The sequence below is a fragment of the Paramisgurnus dabryanus genome, chromosome 24 (assembly GCF_030506205.2).
Source record: "Paramisgurnus dabryanus chromosome 24, PD_genome_1.1, whole genome shotgun sequence".
In the NCBI taxonomy this organism is placed as follows: Eukaryota; Metazoa; Chordata; class Actinopteri; order Cypriniformes; family Cobitidae; genus Paramisgurnus; species Paramisgurnus dabryanus.
The window spans coordinates 2,586,034-2,607,703 of NC_133360.1; the positions used below are offsets into that span (position 1 = coordinate 2,586,034).

At 40.5% G+C, this 21,670-nt stretch overlaps 1 protein-coding gene across 1 annotated transcript; it reads right to left on the reverse strand.

The window, feature by feature from the left end:
* Nucleotides 1-77: 77 nt before the first annotated feature.
* On the reverse strand, nt 78-2,072 carry LOC135721310 (uncharacterized). Its single transcript, XM_065243496.2, has 4 exons — nt 1,948-2,072; nt 1,112-1,429; nt 595-948; nt 78-348 (listed from the first exon to the last, which is right to left on the reverse strand). Exons 1-4 carry the CDS (start codon nt 1,991-1,993, stop codon nt 194-196), a joined length of 873 nt encoding a protein of 290 aa, XP_065099568.1. The 5' UTR covers nt 1,994-2,072; the 3' UTR covers nt 78-193.
* Between the last annotated feature and the right edge of the window lie 19,598 nt (nt 2,073-21,670).

The window sequence follows — 21,670 nt, forward strand, 5'->3', positions numbered from 1 at the left end:
TTTACAAAAACACATTTTACACATGTTTACACTTGAAGTTTAACGAATTGATCAATAAAATTAGATTTTTCCAATAATATTTAATAAGAAAACAGTCGAGCTGAACAAATGAAGTATTTTAAAGAAATAATAAAGATTGTTTAGAGATATAATGAATAATGTGTGATAACTATAATAAATGAACTGGAGAGGTTTAGTGGGGTTTATCTGATCTCATCCTCTTCTCTTCATCTCTTCTGGATCTGATGTCATAAACCACAAAACCAACAGCAGCCACGCCCACCAGAACAGAGACCACCAATTGGATCACAACTTCAATAAAACCAAAACAACAGCAGCAGATCTCTTCTGAGTAAAGAAATGAGTAACAAAAAAACAAATTATGATTTATCATCATGTAATAAACAGACTGTTAGTTGCTCGGGATTTATTCAATTACACACATAAAAATGCTATAAAGATTTTATTACGCAATTGAAATTTGTGTAGATCAGTGTGTTAACAGGTTTCATTTGTGTGCATTTATTTATTTTGGTTCAAATATAATGATTGCTTATGAATAGATTCCTTAAATTAAATAAACAGAAACATCACCTGTGACCCCTGTGACCTCGACTCCTGTGACTCCTGTGACAGCTGTTGTATCTGAACACGTCTGACAGAGATTCTTGATGTTGAGATGTTGAGTTTGGTTTGTGATGGGATTGTTGAGTACACATCTGTATGTGTTTGTATCCTGATATTCAACCTCCAGAGGTAGAGAGAGTCTGATGTTGAGATCAGACACACTGATGATGGACAATAAACTGTTTCCTTTATACCAGGACAGACTCAGATCTCTCACATTCAACACTGAACACAATAATGAACAGATTGATGATGATGATGATGATGATGATGAAGAACATTGTGTTGAGTCTCTGGTGATCACAGGAATGGGTAGAGGAACTGGAGAAATGAAATAAATGAATACAGATTTAAATGAAAGCATTAGAGGAGCAAAGTTAAAAACTCATCCATTATCATTCACAATATTCTTAATCATTTTTACATATTTTATTTTAAAAAGTTGCTGGTGAAAACACATGGAGGAGGGCAAATCTTTACTCACCATAGACAATGATGTTAAATATCTTGAGTGGTTTCTCTTGGCTGGGAGTGGTTATAATATAAAGTCCAGTGTGTGGGGTTCTGATGTCTGTGATGGTGAGAGATCCAGTCTGATTGTTTAGATAGAGTCTGTTTTTAAATCTTCCATCAGGTCTTTCATCATATACAATAGTTTTATAGTCTTTCATTTTAGCTATAGAAGTTTCTTGATGTCCAAACTTCCAGGTGATTCCATCTTTTCTCTGTGTTTCAGTGAGACTGACAGATAAAGTCACTGGATCTCCTTCAGTCACTGACACAAACTCACTACTAAACACACCTGAAGAAATAAACAATAAGAAGATACTGAAGATTATTTAGTCAGGTTTGTTTTCTCATGCAGATATTTTGTACACATGAAAGTATACAGCGTTTATTAAATTATAATAGAAAACAAAATCTTCTCATATTTTGTATCTGAAGTGATCAGCAGAAGCTCTCGGCTCTTCTCAACAAACCATATAATTACTTTGATATTAAATTTTATTTTACACATTTGACTTTAGTTGGATCAATGTGTTTTGGTCATAAAGGCGCTCATTTAAACGTTTCGATTTACTGAATATTTCTATGGGACATCAGAACACTGCTTATATTATGACATTAAAGGACAAACAAACCTTACAATAAAAATATTACTGATGTGCATCTTGACACAAAACAAGGCACTGATGTATTTAAAGATATGTCAATATTTTTAAATTAAGTCACTTAAACGTGCATTTTAATCTGAGACTAAAGCTCTGTCTTGTAAACTACCCCTAAATGTTTTATTCTGTACTTAAACTGAAAACTTACCAGACAGACTCCACAAACACAAACAGAAGAAAATCACACCGTTCATCTTCTGGATCAGGACAGATCTAAATAATAACTGAAGAGAAAACAGATATCTGATAACTCATAAATGAATATAATGTTGAGTGAGTAATGCAGAAGTGAGTTTAGTCTGATCAACACTTCTTATTTTAGCTGTTGTGTGTTTCCTATAGTTGATGTTGTTGGATGAGATCTCAATGTCACACAAATCTATAATACACCCAAATACGGTAATCTGCATTAAGAGACACAGCTGAACTGATCACAGATCAGATCTGTTAAACCACAAATAATGATGTGGTTCATCTTTCTTCTTTCTGTTTATATATGTATCTGAAAATAAACTAAAAGAGAAAAATGTTTACAAAAATCATCACCCTGCAAGTAAGCTTACAATGGGCCTGTATGGGCATAGCCTGAGGGCCCCGCACAGGTTTGCTCACTGGCGAAACGTTGGCCCCTTAGCGCTGGCCCTGCATGGGCAGCCCTCACTTAGCCCCCAGGAAGCCCTCACATAGAGAAATCCCCAGAGTTAAATAAACACTGCTGGATGTATATATTGTCCCATCTTACAGAGTGTTAAAAAGTAACAATGAAGCAGAATTAAAAGCTCTGTTATCCTCTCTCTCACCATCTCTGTCTGAAACCTAAAATTGCATTTTTACATCTTACTTGTAGAGTCATTTTCTTACTTCAGGTTGAGATTTTGTTTCATTTAAAGTCACCACTATTGTGATCAGTGTTTGATTTAGTTAAACTTGACTCGTGACTCTTACATTGTTCAGTCTTTTGATTGCTATAACTTTTTGTGTTTAAGACATGTTTGTTATAGCAGAGTGTGATACTTTGGTTGTGGTCAGTTCAGTAAATAAAGTTTAAATATCATCATATAAAAACGTATGTATTAATTTATTGTTTGCACACTAATCAGAAGGATCTTTCTCTGACAATGTGATACTATAGTATGAGATAGTGATGGTCGTTTTCGAAGCACTGCTTCATGAGGCTTCGAAACATTTACGAATCTTTTGTTTCGAATCAGTGGTTCGGAGCTTGTTTCAAACTGGCCAAAGTCACGTGATTTTAGCAAACGAGGCTTCATTACGTCATAACTGTTTCGAAACGTTTCGAAAATCCGATGGTTCACCACTAGGGGGAGTTGATCACATGACCAGTGTCTAATAAGTTTAGGTGAACTCGGGTCAGTTTTATTATGAAAGTTCATAAAACATTTATCCTTCTGACTAATAACACTGCCATGTTGTCTACTTTTTGTTTATAGACAGATTTAATGACAAAAATGTGCATAATTAAAAGGGTAGTTAGTTTTATTCATTTGTTTGCCCTAAATAAAACTAAAAACACATTATACACTTTTAACTATGTCTTAATTAAGTTAAATCATTTTTTAAACATTTTAATAAAAATCTTGCTATTATTTTGTAAAAAAAAGTGTAAAATGTGTGGACAGATCTGCTTTTACACTGTTTTGACCAGCAGGGGTCGCCAGCGTGTGTGGGTTTCGAACTGCTACGAAAAACTGAATCAATTTTCGAAGCAATTGGTTCAATTGATTCGAAGCTTCGAAAAGCTTCGTTTCTCCCATCACTAGTATGAGATCCAACTCTTAGTAGTTTGTCTTTCTGAAGAATTTTGAAACACTGACACTCAAAATTAACTGCTCTACAATGTAGACACACAAATATCAAGAATCAGAGTATGAATCACAATGATGGTGACAATAAAATGAAAAGCTTCATGCTGCAATGCATGCTGGGTATCAACAAATTACAAATCTCATCCAGGACTCCCAGAATGCACTGCGGCATGAATAAATAATGACCTTTATTTACCATTTTTTTGTCACCATTGTTGAGATTCATACTCTGATTCTTGATGTCTGTGCATCTACATCGTTCAGCGGTTAATGTTTATGTGCAAACTATCAAAATCCTTCAGAATAATAAACTGCTATGAGAGTTCTGGACCTTACACTGTAGTATTTCATTATTAACAGAAAATGATGCTTCTGATAAGGGGAAAACTATATTAACAAATCTGTTTATTAAATGATTATGTTTGACAATATTTATGTATCAACCATCAATATTCAACTACAATTGTCTTTTCTTTGCTATAACATGTGTTTTAAACACACTCAGATATAGCAGCCAGGAAACACTAACAAACCAACAGTCAAGAGTCAAAGTCCAACTAAAACAACCACTGATCACAATAATGGTGACTTTAAATGAAACAGCCAACATCTTAACATAAGTTAAAGGGGACATATTATGAAAATCTGACTTTTTCCATGTTTAAGTGCTATAATTGTGTCCCCAGTGCTTCTATCAACCTAGAAAATTTTAAAAAGATCAACTCAATAACTTAGTTTTGGTAAACCATTTTCTGCAAGCATGTGAAAAATAGGTCATTGTAATTTGGCCCTTATTGTGATGTCAGAATAAGGTAATACCGCCCCCTTTATCTGCACTATCCAACCACAGCACAACCATTTAGTATGGAGAGAAAGAGAGAGATAAAATATTTCACAGCACAATTGAGTTTCAATTGCAACAAACCACCATCATTGTGATCAGTGGTTGCACTTCATCCGCTCATTTGCATTTTAAATGACACACCCAAAACGGCACACTTTTGCTCAGACCTATTTTAGACTTAGTTTACATCTTAAAAAAAATCTCATAATATGTCCCCTTTAAGAAAATGACTCTACAAGTAAGATGTGAAATGCAATTTTAGGTTTCAGACAGAGATGTTGAGAAAGAGGATAACACAGCTTTTAATTCTGCTTCATTGTTACTTTTTAACACTCTGTAAGATGGGACAATATATACATCCAGCAGTGTTCATTTAACTCTGGGGATTTTTCTGTATGAGGGCTTCCTGGGGGCTAAGTGAGGGCTGCCCGCGCAGGGCCAGCGCTAAAGGGCCAACGTTTTGCCAATGAGCAAACCTGCGCGGGGCCCTTAGACTAGCCCTAAGTGGGCCCATAAAGGGCCATCGTAGGCTTACTTGCAGGGGCATTTGTGTGCACATTTACATTTATACAGATGCTTTTATCTAAAGTGATTTACAGTTCATTATAAGCTATACATTTTTTAAATCATTATGTGGATTAAACCCATGAGCTTATGTGCTGCTAATGCACGACTCTACCACTGAACTATACAGAAATATATCAAAACTCATTTAATTCAATGACATTTATAAAACTGTTTAAACATTTTATGTGTTATTGTATATTTATACATCATCATCTGAACTCCAAAAGAAGCAAACATTTATTTCTGTTTTTATAATAAACTATAGATGAACACTGAGTATACAGAACAGATCATGAAACATCTCAAGTTATAGATATCTAACAGTGAATGTCATGAGTATTATGGGATGTCAGTCTATGTGACTCTGTATCATAAACATAATCTCATTGATTCATGTTGGATTTTCATAAGTGATCATCAATGACATCAATACAAAGATGCTTCAGAATCAACATTTATTCTTTAGTTTCTTTATTTTTTACATCTATCTGATGTAGTTTACACTTGTACTTGTCATGATTCTGCCCTCTTGTCCTTGTTTTAGTATTAGTCATGCGGCAGGATCATGACAGGCCTATGTTTTGTGTGAAAGCACTGGCCTTGTTTATTTAAGCCATGTGCTTTCTGTCTTGTCTCCTGACCCCACCCCCTTGTTTCCTCATTAATTATCCCATAATTGTTTGATTTATCTATACCAAGTCCTCACAGTACTTTAATGAATTGATCAATAAAATGAGATAAGCAAAATAAACATAATAATAAACAATGACCTAATGAAGAAACTCAAAGCTGAATAAAGTTTGAATCCACAATAATATTTAATAAGAAAACAGTCGAGCTGAACAAATTAAGAATTTTAAAGAAATAATAAAGATTGTGTTCGGATATAATGAATAATGTGTGATAACTATAATAAATGAACTGAAGAGGTTTAGTGAGGTTTATCTGATCTCATCCTCTTCTCTTCATCTCTTCTGGATCTGATGTCATAAACCACAAAACCAACAGCAGCCACGCCCACCAGAGCAGAGACGACCAATCGGATCACAACTGTTCTAGATGTATGTGTGTGAGATGCTGATGTGTTAACACTTGTCCTCAACCTCAATCAGAAGGTTATAGTATGATGCAATAATAGATTTTCCACGACATCTATAGCTCAAAGTCCCTTATTTATTCTGGCAAAATCCACTTGAATCGTGTTCAGTCATTTACATTCTTTTCTGTGTGGTTTCTGAAATACAACAAATAATAGATGCATTTAACATAAATTTACAATTAATATACTAAAGTATACATTTAGACATTGCATACATTTAAAGGTGAAGCGGAGGATTTTCTCGAATTTTAGAAAAGAACCGCCTTGTCCACTTTTTAAAAAAATGCAATTGCGCAACACTCCTGATTGACAACTAGGAGGACCAACAGTCTTGGTGATACACCCGGAAAAAGAAAATCCTCCGCAATACCTTTAATGAACAAACCGTTAAATGAAACATATGTAGAACTGGGTGAAATATTCACAAATGGCCGCTAGACGGCGCTACCTCAGCAATAACCCATATACCATCTAACACAGATTATTGTGATACATCCAATTAACGATATAAGTAAATAACGTATGTATGCTTAAATGCTAACATACTAATTTAGCAACAAAACATATACAAAGGATTGAATATTATGCTATTAATATGGGCGATTGCAACAATGAGCTAACTTAAAACAGTTATGCTTGTCATTACACATGACCATAGATTAGTACACATATAAACGTGATGCACAATTCTTAATGCACGTAAACAATAGTATAGTGTATCTCAAACATAAAGAAATATAACTTACAGTCTCAAGGACGCACACATCAGAACAAACAATAAACTGCCTCGTCCATAGCGACCGAACTATTCAGAACTTGTCCGAATTTGTCTGGGCAGGTCCATAACTCCGCCCACATATTACGTCACCAATAAACTAGCAGGGTATTTTATACAACAACTTTAGTCACAGAATCTCCCTCCATCACTGACACAGACTCACCAAACACACCTGAAGAAATAAACAACATGAATTACAAACACAACTCATTTCTTTCTGTGTCTTCTGTGTGAGCGAGAGCTGAAATGAAATGAGACTAAAAATCTCATTTAATTCTGTCAGTACATTTACAGTTAGACATCATGATTATTATTAACCACATGTCTAATCAATCCACTTATAGCCTATAAAGTTTGACTAAAACTGAAGTGAAGTTATAAAAGCAGAGATCACTTACCCAGCAGACTCCACAAACACAAGCAGAACAAAATCACATCATTATATTAATCTGAAACTCATAAAGTTCATAATAAATCAATCTTTATCAGATAAGAGAGGAATGAATAGACCCTGACTGACTGAATGCTTTCATTTTAATCTCCACAGGTCTCAGTTCAGTGTCTTTATATTCATATCTTCATCACAGCCCTCTGTTGGTCACACTAAACATTGTCGCTGTTATGGTACGTTTACACCAACCGCGGTAGAGGTGTGAATCGCGAGTGATTTCAATGTTAAGTCAATGTGCAGGCGCGTTGACGCGCGTCAGGAGTTCCCGCTGCGCGGAAGAGGCGTTTGGCGCGGAGCGAAAGACGCGTTTCCGCCTCATTCGCGCGTGAAGCTCGCGCGAAAGGCGCGAATTGAGCGTTGTGCGCGGTACGCGCAAATGGTGCTTTTGTGCATTTTGCGGTTCACGCGACTTTGCGGCTGTCGCCCGAGTTGAAAAATTTGAACTTTGGCGGAATTTCGCGCCGCGTTAACCAATCAGGAGCCTGCCTGCTGCTGTGGTGGCACGGATTCACTCACTCAAGCAGTCACTCGAAGCTATATGACACAAGTTGTTATTTCTATAGAGGAGACAGGAATAAAAAGGACCTCGCTTGGAAGAGTGTCAGTAAGGGCTTTGGGCAACCTGGTAAGTTGTTATACACACTTCACTTTTGAGTCACGTGACGTTTATCGACCCGCGCCGTTTATTTTCCCCCTAGAGTAAGGTTACCCAATACAAACTGGTAACTCTCTTGATAAATGCAGTTTAATATGAAGTAATATCAGTCATCTTGCAAACAGACACTCGCACAGCAGTTGCCCCTCCCACAAGAAGTGCATTTAAAGTGTTCAAGCGGCAAACTAGGCGCGGTAGACGCGATTTTGACGCCCAAAACGCGTTTGGTGTAAACTCAGCATAAGTCATTGTGGGTGCAACCCAGAAACAAAATATTTAGGTTGTGTCTCAGTCAGATCTACTGTATAGAGTCTGTGATTATACGACTGCAAAATCATTTCAATGCATTGAAACACAAAATTCCAAAATGCACTGCGAACATCACCTCTCTACTATAAAGTATGCAGGCTTGTTCAGAGGCGGTCTTAACATAGAGGCATAGGTAGGCAACCGCCTGGGGCCCCCCACCAGCGGTCAAATTAGGGGGGGCCCAAGAAGCCAACCTAATAAATAGTCTACATAAATGTAGCAAATGGCTCGAAGTCAGATTGGGGCCATTTGGCATCTGGATTTCAACAGCCCTAAAATTGTGATAATTAGATAACCCTGTCTCCTCTATCACCTATCAAGGCTGTAAAGTGGGCGACAATTAAAACAAATGCCGTCGTAAAAGGAGGTTCAAAGGAGCTCCATCAGAGCCGATCGAATGACGACCGCCAGAGACACAGCAGGGGGCACAGACTATATGTCTGTGATGAAACCACATTTAAAGATCACAATGAGCTGTTTAAATGTATATATATTTTATATCCCTTTACTGCATGATCGTGTATGTGTGATGTAACTGTGTGTTAACACTTTAGTTAGATTTTGTTCACTGTAGCATGGTTCATATCTTAGGTATGAAATTATTATTCAACGTGATCTTAAACCCATGTCTTGTCTAGTATCAAATTAATCCACTCTTTATTTCCTAATCATTTCTATGTATCATATTACCATAAGCCGCATCAATGTCATTTAATATCGATTTGAAGAGTTATGGAAACAAACTTTTATCATTTGGCATTTACGCAAATGTGATGTCTGAAAGAACAAAGGCTTGTTTCCCGCGCGATCGAACACTTCGCACATTGGTCATTTCACCTAAAATGGGCTGGGCGCGTGAAAGGTCAAAACGGCCTATCGTCCAAGCCATCGTTGCTCAGTTGCTCAGTTGCTCAGTTGCTCAGCGCTCAGCGCTCAATCGCTCAATTCGCCAGCGCAGTTTGGAAACTCGCTGAGACTCACCCAGAGTCCCTCGGATTCATCATCTTTTCTCTGAGCCCTGTCCTACTCTTCGGGACAGTAATTTCCTGGCTTGCACTTTGCACTTCGAGTTCGGACAATTTACGCGGAACACTCCGCCATACGGAACAACCAAACGGACTTACGAGCACACCTGGATTATCTCTCTCTCTCTCTCTGCTCGCACCCGCGCGCACAAGAAACTTCGTATTACATCACAAAGAGCCAAATGCAAGTATTAACCTTGTTCTACTCGCTGATGTTTAAGCTTTACCCCTTATGAAAATTAAGGCGATCCTTAGAGATTTTCCGATGGTTTGTGCAGATGTTAAGCAATAGTGTTTTTGCCAATCTTTTACTCTCTCTCTAGCTTTTCAGTCTTTTCTTTCTCATCTATGTTTTATGTTATTGTATATCTGTATGTTTAGTTAGTCATTGTGTGTACTTCGTTTTGTAGTTAATAAACCGGTTTTGCATTTTCACAATTGAATTGTTTCTGTGTTCAATGCTCACGAAATTAAAGTCACTATTTCTGCCTTTTGATCCAGCTACACACAGGAAAATCCCCAGTGTTAAATTAACTCTACCAGTGTTAAATCAACACTATTTGGTGTTTATATAATCCACACCAAGATCGGTGTTAAAAAAGACTGGTGTTAAAAATATAACTCTGAATCAGTGTTAAAGTTAATGAGATAATGAAGTGATGATTAAGACATTAATGGTGAACACCTGCTGGTCATTCAAATCAATTACATTTTGGACATTTTCCTGTCTCTACATTTTTATTTTGATGACTCGTTTTCTGGAGAAAATACTAAAATAATAAAGAAAGACAAATTATTAAATGCAATAAATGAATACTGTTGGGTGTATCCCTCCAAAAGCTTTCACGTTTGCCCCTCTATCAGCATCTCTGTTTGAAAATAAAAAGATAACTTGCTGAGTTATTTTCTAATTGGATAAGTTTAACTTCTAAACAGCTGTCAGAACAAAATACAAGTGCTCAACTATTCCAGCATCCACACGCGTGATTTAGTAGACAAATCTTCTTTCTGACGTGATGTCTCACAAGTCAAATAGACATTTATCACAAAATGTGTCACATTAAATCTTAAGTTTGTGTTTGTTATGAGTTCATTTGAAGTTACCATTACTGTGATTAGTGTTTCCTTTAGTTAGGCATTTGTCCCTTGATCTCCTCTGATCTTACTCTCCTCTTTTAGCAATAGCAACAATGTTTTAGTAAAACCACTTGTTCATTGCTTCATGTAAGGGGAAAACCTTCCAGACCTTCTCAGTTTATTTTTATTATATTCTACTCTACAAATCATTGAAACATTTGATCACAAATTAATTATAAAGAAACAGGCATATAGAAAAGCTCTATGCAAATGACATTGTATTGAATGAGACTGCCGTAATTCTTTAGTGTTTTTTGTTGTTGTTGTTGTTTTTTGCTTAAGAGAGACTTCATGATTTCTGATACAAATCTCAACAATGGTGACAGTTAATGGTAAGAAAGTTGCTAATTTTTTGTCATGTTGCAATGCATGATGGGATTTATGAATGAGTTTTCTACAATCCTGGTACCCAGCATGCATTGCGGCATGGCGTTTTGTTGTTGATTGTCACCATGATTGTGTTTTATAGGCTGATTGTTGATGTCTCAGTGTGTCTGACTTACACCACAGATTAGATTTGGGTAAAAAATATTTAACTCTTCAGGGTATGTGGACTTTTACAGCACTGTTGGATTTCATGGGAGCTTCACAGGGTTGGCAGAACATAAATTAAACACTTATATTCATTGATTACTCTTTTATGATATCATTGAATCCCAAGACTTATACTTTCATACTAATGAACAAAGTATGAGTTATAGACTTCATTTCTCTCATCTTCCTCTGCTTTAACAGATGTGTTTTATAAACACACTGCCACAATGAGCAGAAGAAAATTAACACCAAACTTCAAGACCCAACTACCCAACTAAAGGAAACACTAATCGGAGCAATGGTGACTTACTTTATGAACCAGATTTTCAGCAGTTCTTTAGAAGTTCAACCTATCATCCATGTAACTCTGGAAGCAAGTTGTAATTTTAGTTTTCAAACAGAGATGATGATAGTGTTCATTTAACTATGGTGATTTCATCTATTGCATTTAATAATTTGGCTTTCTTCCTCATTTTAGTATTACTTTCTCCAGAAAAAGAGTCAACAAAATAAACATTTTAAGACGGGAACATTCCAAAATTTAGTTGATTTGACACAGAATGACCAGCAGGTGTTCACTGTTAATGACTCAATCACTTCATTATCTTATTAACTTTAACACTGATTTAGTGTTTTTTTAACACCAATCTTGGTGTGGATTATATAAACACCGAGCAGTGTTAATTTAACACTGGGGATTTTACTGTGCACGCTGCGAGTAGCACTGTATATCAGTAAGAAGGTTAATTTTAAAGGCCATGAAATTAACATTTCTTAGACGTTAATATACGATTATGGATATATGTCTTCGGTGGACGAACATATTAATTAATTGTTATTATTAATTCTGCTACGCCAGGTAAAACCTGATAAACTTGTATAATTAATTACAGTTAGTTATACATAATATTCCCTTTTGAGCTAAAATCTAAGATTCCCTTGGGAATCCCCGTAGTATTACAGTCGGAGGTTTATAGTGTTTCAAATAACTTTATTCCCCTCCTCCCGCTGAATCGCTACATATTAATGGTGGAGAATGCGCGGGCAGATTTAAACATTATTTTCTGAGCAAACCAGTTACAAGTCAAATGTGTTTTTGCATTGTGTGAATGAAAAAGAAATATCAGCTATAACTGATTTCGTTCTTTATTTGTATGAATGAAAATGTATTTTCCTGTATCATTTTCAGGACGTAACAGACTCGCGCCCCTGTTATGTATAGCTAACTGCAGTCTTTAAGGTAACCGTATTAAAAACACTTTGATACGCTGCATTACTGTCTGATTCCGCCTAATAAAGAGTAGAATTCCTTTATGTAGAGCGAAGCGGTGGTCGAGTGAGTACTCCCATCTGATAAGGCCTTTTTGTTAAATCTCCAGGAAATGATTTGCAATTAGAGAAGCTGTCTATTGTATTTTTCCATTTTATTCACGTACGTGGATTTTTTTAAATTGAAAGCACCGAGGGTAAGACTTCAATTTTTTTTTAAGGAGATGAAAACTTGATCAAGTATTTATAGTCACAACGTACGATAAAGCACGTTGGACTCTTTGTTTATTGCGTGTCCCGGTAACTAAGCCAAAATTAAAATAGGCAGCGCAAACATGAGCAAATTACATCCGTCGTCTTAGCAACGGAGCGGCCGCCGATGTAATTGTTGAATAGAAGCGAACCTTTGTCAGTTTAAAGCGTACTACCTAGTTCTAACACTAGATGTCAGTCTTGAGTGTCTAACACTTCTCCTTCTCCTTTACTTTACGTCTGACTTCCGCTTTCTTTGTTTGTTGGGCGAAATATCGCCATCTGGTGGGGAAAGTTCGTGTGGCCCTCTCATAAACTCTTTTGGGAAGTGTATGACAGGAGTCAAACTTGGAATTTTGACCTTACTTCAATGACTAGGTTATTCTACTACTTTGTAGTTTTATTTCCTACATATTGAAGGTTATGGTCTTAAATGATAAATGATAATTAATATTGCTGTGGCTTTATTAATTTATTATTTCTTTATTTAATTTTTATTTTATTTTGATTTATTTTATTTTATTTCATTTTTGCTGTTCTCTCTCGCTCCTTACTTTCCTGTTCTCTTTTCTATTGTAGAGATTGTATTTTAATTAAGTTTAAATTTAAATTTAATGCAGTTTGATTTATTTTAAATTTTAATTGAATCAATTCTTTACTGTGAATAGAATTCAGCCCCATAAGTCCCATTCTCAGTGAATTCATTTATGTTTTAACTGGTGCAATAGGATAAGCCCCTGTGCATCTCTTTAAAGCTAACACTTGATAGATGAATCAGGACTTCGCCAGCGGTGAGTTCTACAAGAGACCGGTCCCGTGGAACTGACTCGAGTGTGTACAGTCGGGGTGCTGCGGTAGCTCCCTCCTTTAGCACCTTAGGCAGCAAGACACAGTGCGACCTCTGCCACCGGGCACTCCAATCGCTAACCGTGCCAGCTGACACACAAAGCCCTAGCGGCAGTGCCAGTTGGTGGGTGACACCTTTGAGTGCGGCCTGGCGGTGTGAAGGGCGTGACTGTTGAGCGGTCGAGGTGGGGAGGGCAGAAGGCCCGGCACTCTTGGCTGCGTGCTCAGGGAAGCGCCTTGTCTCTGTGTTCCACCCTGGGTTGCATGGGCGTAGATTTAGGGTGGGACGCTAGGGACATGTCCCTAGCAATATTCAGGGAAGACTGAATTGTCCCTAGCAATAATTTCGATCAAACAATTAATCTGTATTTATATATAACCACTAATGTCCTTCTTATTCTTGTGTTTTCTATTTTTTACTTATTATATTTTTTTTTCAGGAATCATTTAAATGAGACTAGAAATCTTTTGCAATCCTGTTCTGTAAAAATGACGCTCTATGTGGTACACAAACGGTTAACAGCTTTCGTTCTCTGCAATGCCCGCCTCCGTAACTCACATCGCTAATATGATTGGCTTTGCATTTCTTTAGTCCCGCCTCTCTAATATTATTGCTAATATGATTGGATTAGCATTTCTTGAGTCCCGCCTCTCTATTTCACATCACTTTATGATGGGCTTACTCGCTACGTGTGATAGGATGGTTTCACTTTGTACAACGCGCCAAAGTTCACTCAACAAGACGCGCGTGATTATTCGGGCTACAGGTAAGCGAGGAAGAAAGTATTATTACACCCACTGTAACTGTTTCATGCACAAAATACGGAACAAGTTGTGTCACATAATGATTCAAGGACAGTGTTTTAACCAATACACGACAATCCCATGTTAACCTGAGGAGTTGCAAACTTGTGTCAACCTTTTATAAATGGGGTAGCAAGGTTATTTAGGGGGTCCCTAATCCATGAAAGAAAATTACCCCAACATGGTAAAAACATGAATTCATGTCATGATTGCTGAATATTTTACATTACTGCACTGTGGTCATTACTTGCACAGATGTAGACATGATGTAAGGTTGCATTTTAAACTTAAAATTATTTTTTTCACACTGATTAACTGTCTGTTAATGAAAAGAAGATTTAATGTGAACTACAGAAACGTTAATAAACTGTGTTCAGGAAACAGCATGATATACATTCCTACTTCAACACTGGGATTTTTTTGGCAAAATTAAAATAAGATTTAAATATTAATTGCATATTCTTCATTGTTATAAAGCATGGTTATATCTTACAATGTGATTTTCTTTTTTTTTTTGACAAAGACTTAAACAGTTACTGTTTATTAGGCTCTAGGACATAACGAATTGTTTATTATAAATTTGGGATGGCCGGGGGTGGCGAGTCAGATGTTACTGAGTAAAGTGCATACTGAGTTGTCTGTTGTTTGTGTCAAGTAAACGGTGATAAACAGTTTTTGCAATGCAACCATTTTATTTATGTCCCCACCAATGCCAGAATCAAACCTACGCCCTTGCTGGGTTGTCTTAAATAGTCAACAGGTGTTAGTGTAAAAGAGATGCATTTTTCTCCCCTCTGTAGCCACTAGAGGCACCAGATCCCTCTCACGTTGGGTCTAGCCCAGCCACTCTAGCTAAGCCACTCCCCTAGCTCGCATGACTCCATAGTGCCCTCTCCCTGTAAGGCCCTGTCATCAAATCTAGGGTAGAGAACCTGCTAAGCTGAAACAGGAAACCCCTTTTCCACCTCCTATCCTCTTCATTTTCCCAGCCTTAGGACTTAGTCTGTTGGCTGTCTCAATTCCCATTTTCAGATTATTTTTATTATTATTATTTTATTTGTTTTTTTTTATTATTTATTTGTTTATTTTTCCTCTCTTTTCCGTTCCTATTTCATTTCCAGCAACCTATCCTCCTCATTCTTTATTTTATTTTGTTTTATTTTATTTTAATCATTATAATTAATTAATTTTAATTATTTTGATTCACTTTATTTTGGGCTGAAAGAGCAAAACTGCACAAACCATTAGGAGAATTCATTAGTAATACGCTCGATTAACCAAATGTCCAAGGCGACCTATAGGTTTTAACAAAGCGACAAATTACTAGAATTTTTCCCTTATTTCCCCACACTGATTATCTGTGCCGCTGGAGAAAGGCCCTGATAATAAGCTCATAGCCCACATATATATATATATATATATTTTTTTTTTTTTTTATTGCCGTAGCTCGTTGAACTGTGCGGACTCGCATTGGCTCTTTGTGTTTTCTCTTCTATCAGTGTGTCAACATGTCCAGATCACCAAGCCCTGTCAACCACTGGGACCAGCTAGAGGCCTGGCTCAGCGCTGTGACATCTGAACTCCTGCCCAACCTCACCAATGAACTGCAACACTTGGAAAGAGAGCAACTCGACGGCACCCTGAACAAGTTCATAGCCCTCGACCCAACGAGGAGCTACAGTCACAAGGACATAGCCAAGATCACAGGTGCCATCGCTCACAACCTCATCATCCAGCGTAAACTGGGCGAAAGGAACATTGCCCAACTGGAACAGGATGCAGCAGCTCTACAGCTCCAAGCGGCAGAGGCACGGAGGAATCAGGAGGACGCGCAGAATCGTCTAGATCAGCTGACACAGGGATTAGAGGATCAACACCCATCGACGGAGGAGGAACACTGGAGGCTAAAGGACGAGATTGGACAACTCCAAGAGGCCTTGTCAAAACTCCGCACAGACACAGAGCACAAGGAGCAACAGGAAAAGACAGCCAGAGAAGAGCTGTCCGGAAAGCTCCAGCAGGCTGAACATCTTCTGGTCAGAGCAAAGGTAGAACTGAAGGAACGTGATGCCAAGCTGAAGGCCTGTGAGAATCACCTGCGAGCGGCTCGAGATGAAGGTCGAGCTTTGGCTCAGCAACGAGACCAGGCTAGGGACGACCTTGACTCTGCCCAAAGAGAACTCATTTATGCGTATAAACTGCAAGCTGAACAAGTAAGGGAAATAGCAACCTTTCCCTTTCATTCAACCAGTGAGCCTGCACCCTCCCAACAAAGCTTTTCTGTTGAAAAGGGGGGCGGGAGCCCACTGTTAAAGACATCAGCCAGCATCCCAGAACCTCTCACTACCACACAGGGGTGGGAACAAACAAATTTCCCGAGGTCACCTGCAGACATGCCCGGCGTGGCACCCAAATACCTCGACAAGCTGGCTAGAAATATCCCAACATTTACCCCAGAGCCTGCAGGTGGCCATGATATCCACTCTTACCTGCAGGACATTGACTTTTATGTGCAAACACTGCCAAATGTAACCACAAGAGACAAACTGTATCTGCTACGGGTTACTTCCAGTCGTGAGGTGAGGAGTTTCCTTGACCGGCAGCCAGAAAACGTCAAGATGGATTACAAGCAGCTGCAAAAGGCTTTAATAGAAGAGTTTTCGGATCCAGAGTCAGAACATGGACTAGTTACAGCAATGGACCTCAAACAGAGCAGAAACGAAACTCCACAGGCCTACTACAACAGACTCAGGCGAGCTTACTTTGGCTCACGGAATGAGCCAGGAATGGAGGAGGACTTTAACTTCAGGACCCTTTTCCTGCGAAATCTTCATTTCACAGTAAGCCAACACTTAGGGGTTATGGCCTGCCCTCGCACGATGACAACCAGGCAGCTGCGGGACTTGGCCCATAAAGCTTATGGTAAACAAAGAGCGGCCTCTGAAAAGACTGTTAAAAACCCTGTCATTCTCCCTGTTTCTGAACTGTACCCTGAACTACCACTGGAGGGCGCACGACAGCGCCACAGTGAAAGACCTTTCAACAGAGGGTCAAGAGACTTTACAGCCAGCCAGGAATGGTACGGCCATGAAGGGGCTCGTCCCAAGCACCAAATGGGACGCGCCGAGAGGTCATGGAGCCGGCCAAACTCATCAGACAACCAGAAGGGTGGCGGCTCGTGGGAACCTGGCCGACGACCTAGAGGTAACCGTTCTGCACCTGGCAGATCAAATACGGGTAACAGTCCGAACAATCAACAGAGAGATCAGTCTCGATACACACAGAGCAAGGCTAAGTCTGAACTACCCCAGAAACAGAGTGACACAGACACGTCTGAATCAGCAGAGATTCTGAGAATATTGAAGGAGTTAATCCAAAAGAGGCCCCACAAGCAGGACCACGAAGACAAACCCGACTCCTTATTCATTTCACAAACCAAAGACTTTGGCGTACAAACAATATCTCAGACACCAACCAACCAAAGCCTGCAAGTACCAGAGAGTGCTGTGTTAACTGTCTCCTTCCCTACAGAGTCACAGGAAACCAGTTTTAACTGCCTTCCCGTTAATACAACAGCCCCAGTACCAAGCCTCCTGGGAAACCTGATAGAAAGAGGAGAAGCAAAAAAGCTATATCTATCCATCACCTTGGAAAATGAGGTCGAACTAGAAGCCCTCGTCGACACCGGAGCTGACCTAACGCTGATGTCATCCCAGCTTTTCACCAGACTCCAGAACAGAGCTAAGGCCCAAAATTTGACCCTTAAACCCCAAAGGTGTATGCTGAATGTGCAGTCTTACAGCCAGACTGAAGTTCAACTGCAACAGGTGATTCCCATCCACCTTACAATCGGTCCTATGAGCATCATACACCCTGTGTACATCTCACCAATGGACTCATACCCTCTCCTCATTGGCAAAGACCTGCTAGACCGCTTTGAACCCTTAATGGACTTTAAACAGTTAAAAATTTGGGCTCAAGTGCGAGAACCTTTACCCTTTCAATCAGCCAGATCATCTGAGGTAAACTGCCAGGTCACACAGGTCATGGACGACCCCCCAGCCAGCCGCGGGAACTTCGTCTCAGACCTAAACTCCAAAAGTTCACCGCTCTGCACTCTGCATCCAGACAAAGACTCAGAGCCATACCCAGGACTTGACGCACAAATTCAACAAAATGTAAAAGATGCAGATGCCATGCAGGATGATGCAGATCATCAGAAACTACAAGCCTTTAACATCGCTACCCAAGCTATGTTAAACCACCTCTCAGACCCCTCCACCTACCCTATCACAAACTCTGACATGTCTGCTGCTCCAACCCGCAAACGTCTCAACGATGTCAGGCACCTGCTGCGCATACAACACAACATCCTCTGGTATGTCCCTGATGAACGCACTACACCTGCGCTTGTGGTTCCTCAGGCCCATAGGGGGGTCCTACTGATGCATGCGCATGACACAGCATGTGCTGGACACCATCGCACAAAAGCCACGTATGAAACACTGAAACAGGTGGCATACTGGCCTGAAATGCAGCAGGATGTAGCACAATACATCAAGGGATGTCTGGTTTGCTGCCAGTTCCATCCGGCTAACCCAAACCAATGGGCACCACTGCAAAAAAGAGGTGTCAACTTCCCATTGTCAGACCTCCAAATAGACTGGGTTGGACCATTACCCAGGTCAACGAGGGGCAACGAACACTTTCTCACGGTCATCTGCCAATTCACAAAGTTGGTAGAATGCTTTCCAGCACCCAATGACACCACCCAGACCACAGCATACACCACTCACCAGTATCTGGATGAACTTCATCTGGGAACGACCTTCGCTTTTCAAACGACCAAGATCTGGTACTACAGTTTCGCCCCGCCAATTCAGACAGCTCACCAGCAGCTGTCAAAGAAATTTCTGCCACACTGGACAGGACCTCATGAGATTGTGGACAAACTCTCTCCCGTTGCATACCGGATCAAGATGGGCAGGAGTCAGAAGGAACCAATTTTCAGATGGGTCCACCGGAACCAAGTCAAGAGACACTCAACATTTTGGCATGACAGTAGAGGGGGGACTAGCACTAACCAGGCCAAACTCCCTCCACACTGCCTCCTCACTAGAACTCTGCCACCTAGGGAACAGCCGCTAATGAAAAGAAAGAGAGCTGTCCGGACCAAACAAGGACCTGTAGCGCTCACCTATTGTCCTTTCTCTCTCTCTCTCTCTCTGTCACCAGGATGCTGCTGTGGATCACTGTCCTGTACATCAGCCTACAAGGGGGGTGGTCGCAACCTGAAATCGTGTCGCCGGGTCCAGCCTCAGGCATCGTCCTAAAAGAGCAACCTGGACTCCTGATCACGAACTGCAGAACACATAGCCAAAAAGTCTATGTCCGACTCAACCCCCGTGATGTCTACAGAGCACACTACACAGCATCAGCACCAGAAACCAGTTGGGCAGGAGAACGATGGGCGCAGAACGCTATGTTTCACGCAGAGGCCGACATCAAACACATGCTGTACCAACTTCAGAAGATGACTGTCACACAAGCAGATCTCAGCGGACAAACTAAGCGCCCCAAGCGGTTCCTGGGGGCCCTACTCGGAGCCGCCGCAGCAGTCGGAACTTTGTTCAACATTGGAGTCACCAGTGTCAATGCAGTCAGCATAGCCACGGTGAGACGACATGTGAATGAGATCCAGGAGGAAATACCTCAACTGAGAGAACAACTGACAGCTCAGAGCAAATCACTGCAAACCATGGGAAAATCCTTAAAAGATACTGTCGTAATTCTCAACACACACAGTGTCGCACTGAAACAAACAGTGAACTCTTTGAAACAGATTTTCTCAGTACTGCAGGTGGATCATGCCTATTCTCAACTGGTCACAGCTCTGATGTCAGACATGCTGCGCGAGGTGAGCTCCTCTGTGGACAGTCTAGCCATGGGTAGAATTCCACCCTACCTGGTACCCCTAAGCCTGGTACAGACCATTTTATCCTCTGCCACTGCAGGGCCAACAAACACTCTGCAGGCGCATCTGGCCTACTCCCTAGGTAGCGCAATTCCCTTAAGCATAGCCCCTGAACAAGGCGAACTTGCTTTTCTGATAAACCTGCCAATCATTGAGTCACACAACATCTACAGACTCAAAGACATTGTCAATGTTGGCTTCTGGCAGGGAAACACCCACATCAGAATACGCACCCCCGACGTTGTGGCTTACCATGACAGCAATGAACAGCTGTACCTTGCACCAAACCTGCGCATGTGCAGCCTCACTAAAGACATTCATTATCTCTGCCCCAGCAAACCTTTCCTTCGGGACAACACTGACGGCATCTGTGGGCTGCGGCCCATGAAGATTGACTCTCGTTGTCCTGCCTCAGCTAAACCACGAGCCGAGGTCACTAACACCCAAGCAGAAATCGTAGGTGACCTATGGCTGGTCAACACCCCAGCCAGCACAGCCATTTTGACCTACGACCAACACGACACAGCCACCCGCATCAGTCTACCAAACCAGACGATGTGGATTCAAGTTCCAAAGGATGCGATTCTTCACATCGATGAACTCGCACTCTATCACCTTCCCAGTGAGGAGTACCACACCGAACTGGAAATTTCAACTTTCTTCAGGGACCACAACTTCACTTTAGACCCTGAACTGGAGATGAGGATTGCAGAAGGGGGGACCCAACTAATTGATGTCACGCCCATCGACACTGCCCTCCAGACACTTGCTCGGATGCCAGCTATGCACAGCCTCCCTGTTGTCCGAGCCTGGACCGCCGCTGACACGGTACTGTGCCTCTCCACAGGAGTAGGATATGCCCTTACTCTTGGCCTCGCTTTCATCCTGTACCGAAGAGTCAGCGGGATGCAGGAAACAGTGAACAAGTGCACAGCCGCCCTCCCTCGAGCCTTCAAGCGGAACCGTGGGAAGCAAGACACACAAGCCGAGCAAGAGCCCAACCTCATCGAAATCACCCCTCTGCAGGCACGCAGAAGCGCTGCAGAAAATTAAGATACACCTGCCATCCAGACCAAATGACCTGTCCAACCATCGCCTATTGAACCATCGCCCACCAAAGTCTCTCAAGACCCTGGTGGCCATGAAGGGGGGGATATGTAGCAAATGGCTCGAAGTCAGATTGGGGCCATTTGGCATCTGGATTTCAACAGCCCTAAAATTGTGATAATTAGATAACCCTGTCTCCTCTATCACCTATCAAGGCTGTAAAGTGGGCGACAATTAAAACAAATGCCGTCGTAAAAGGAGGTTCAAAGGAGCTCCATCAGAGCCGATCGAATGACGACCGCCAGAGACACAGCAGGGGGCACAGACTATATGTCTGTGATGAAACCACATTTAAAGATCACAATGAGCTGTTTAAATGTATATATATTTTATATCCCTTTACTGCATGATCGTGTATGTGTGATGTAACTGTGTGTTAACACTTTAGTTAGAT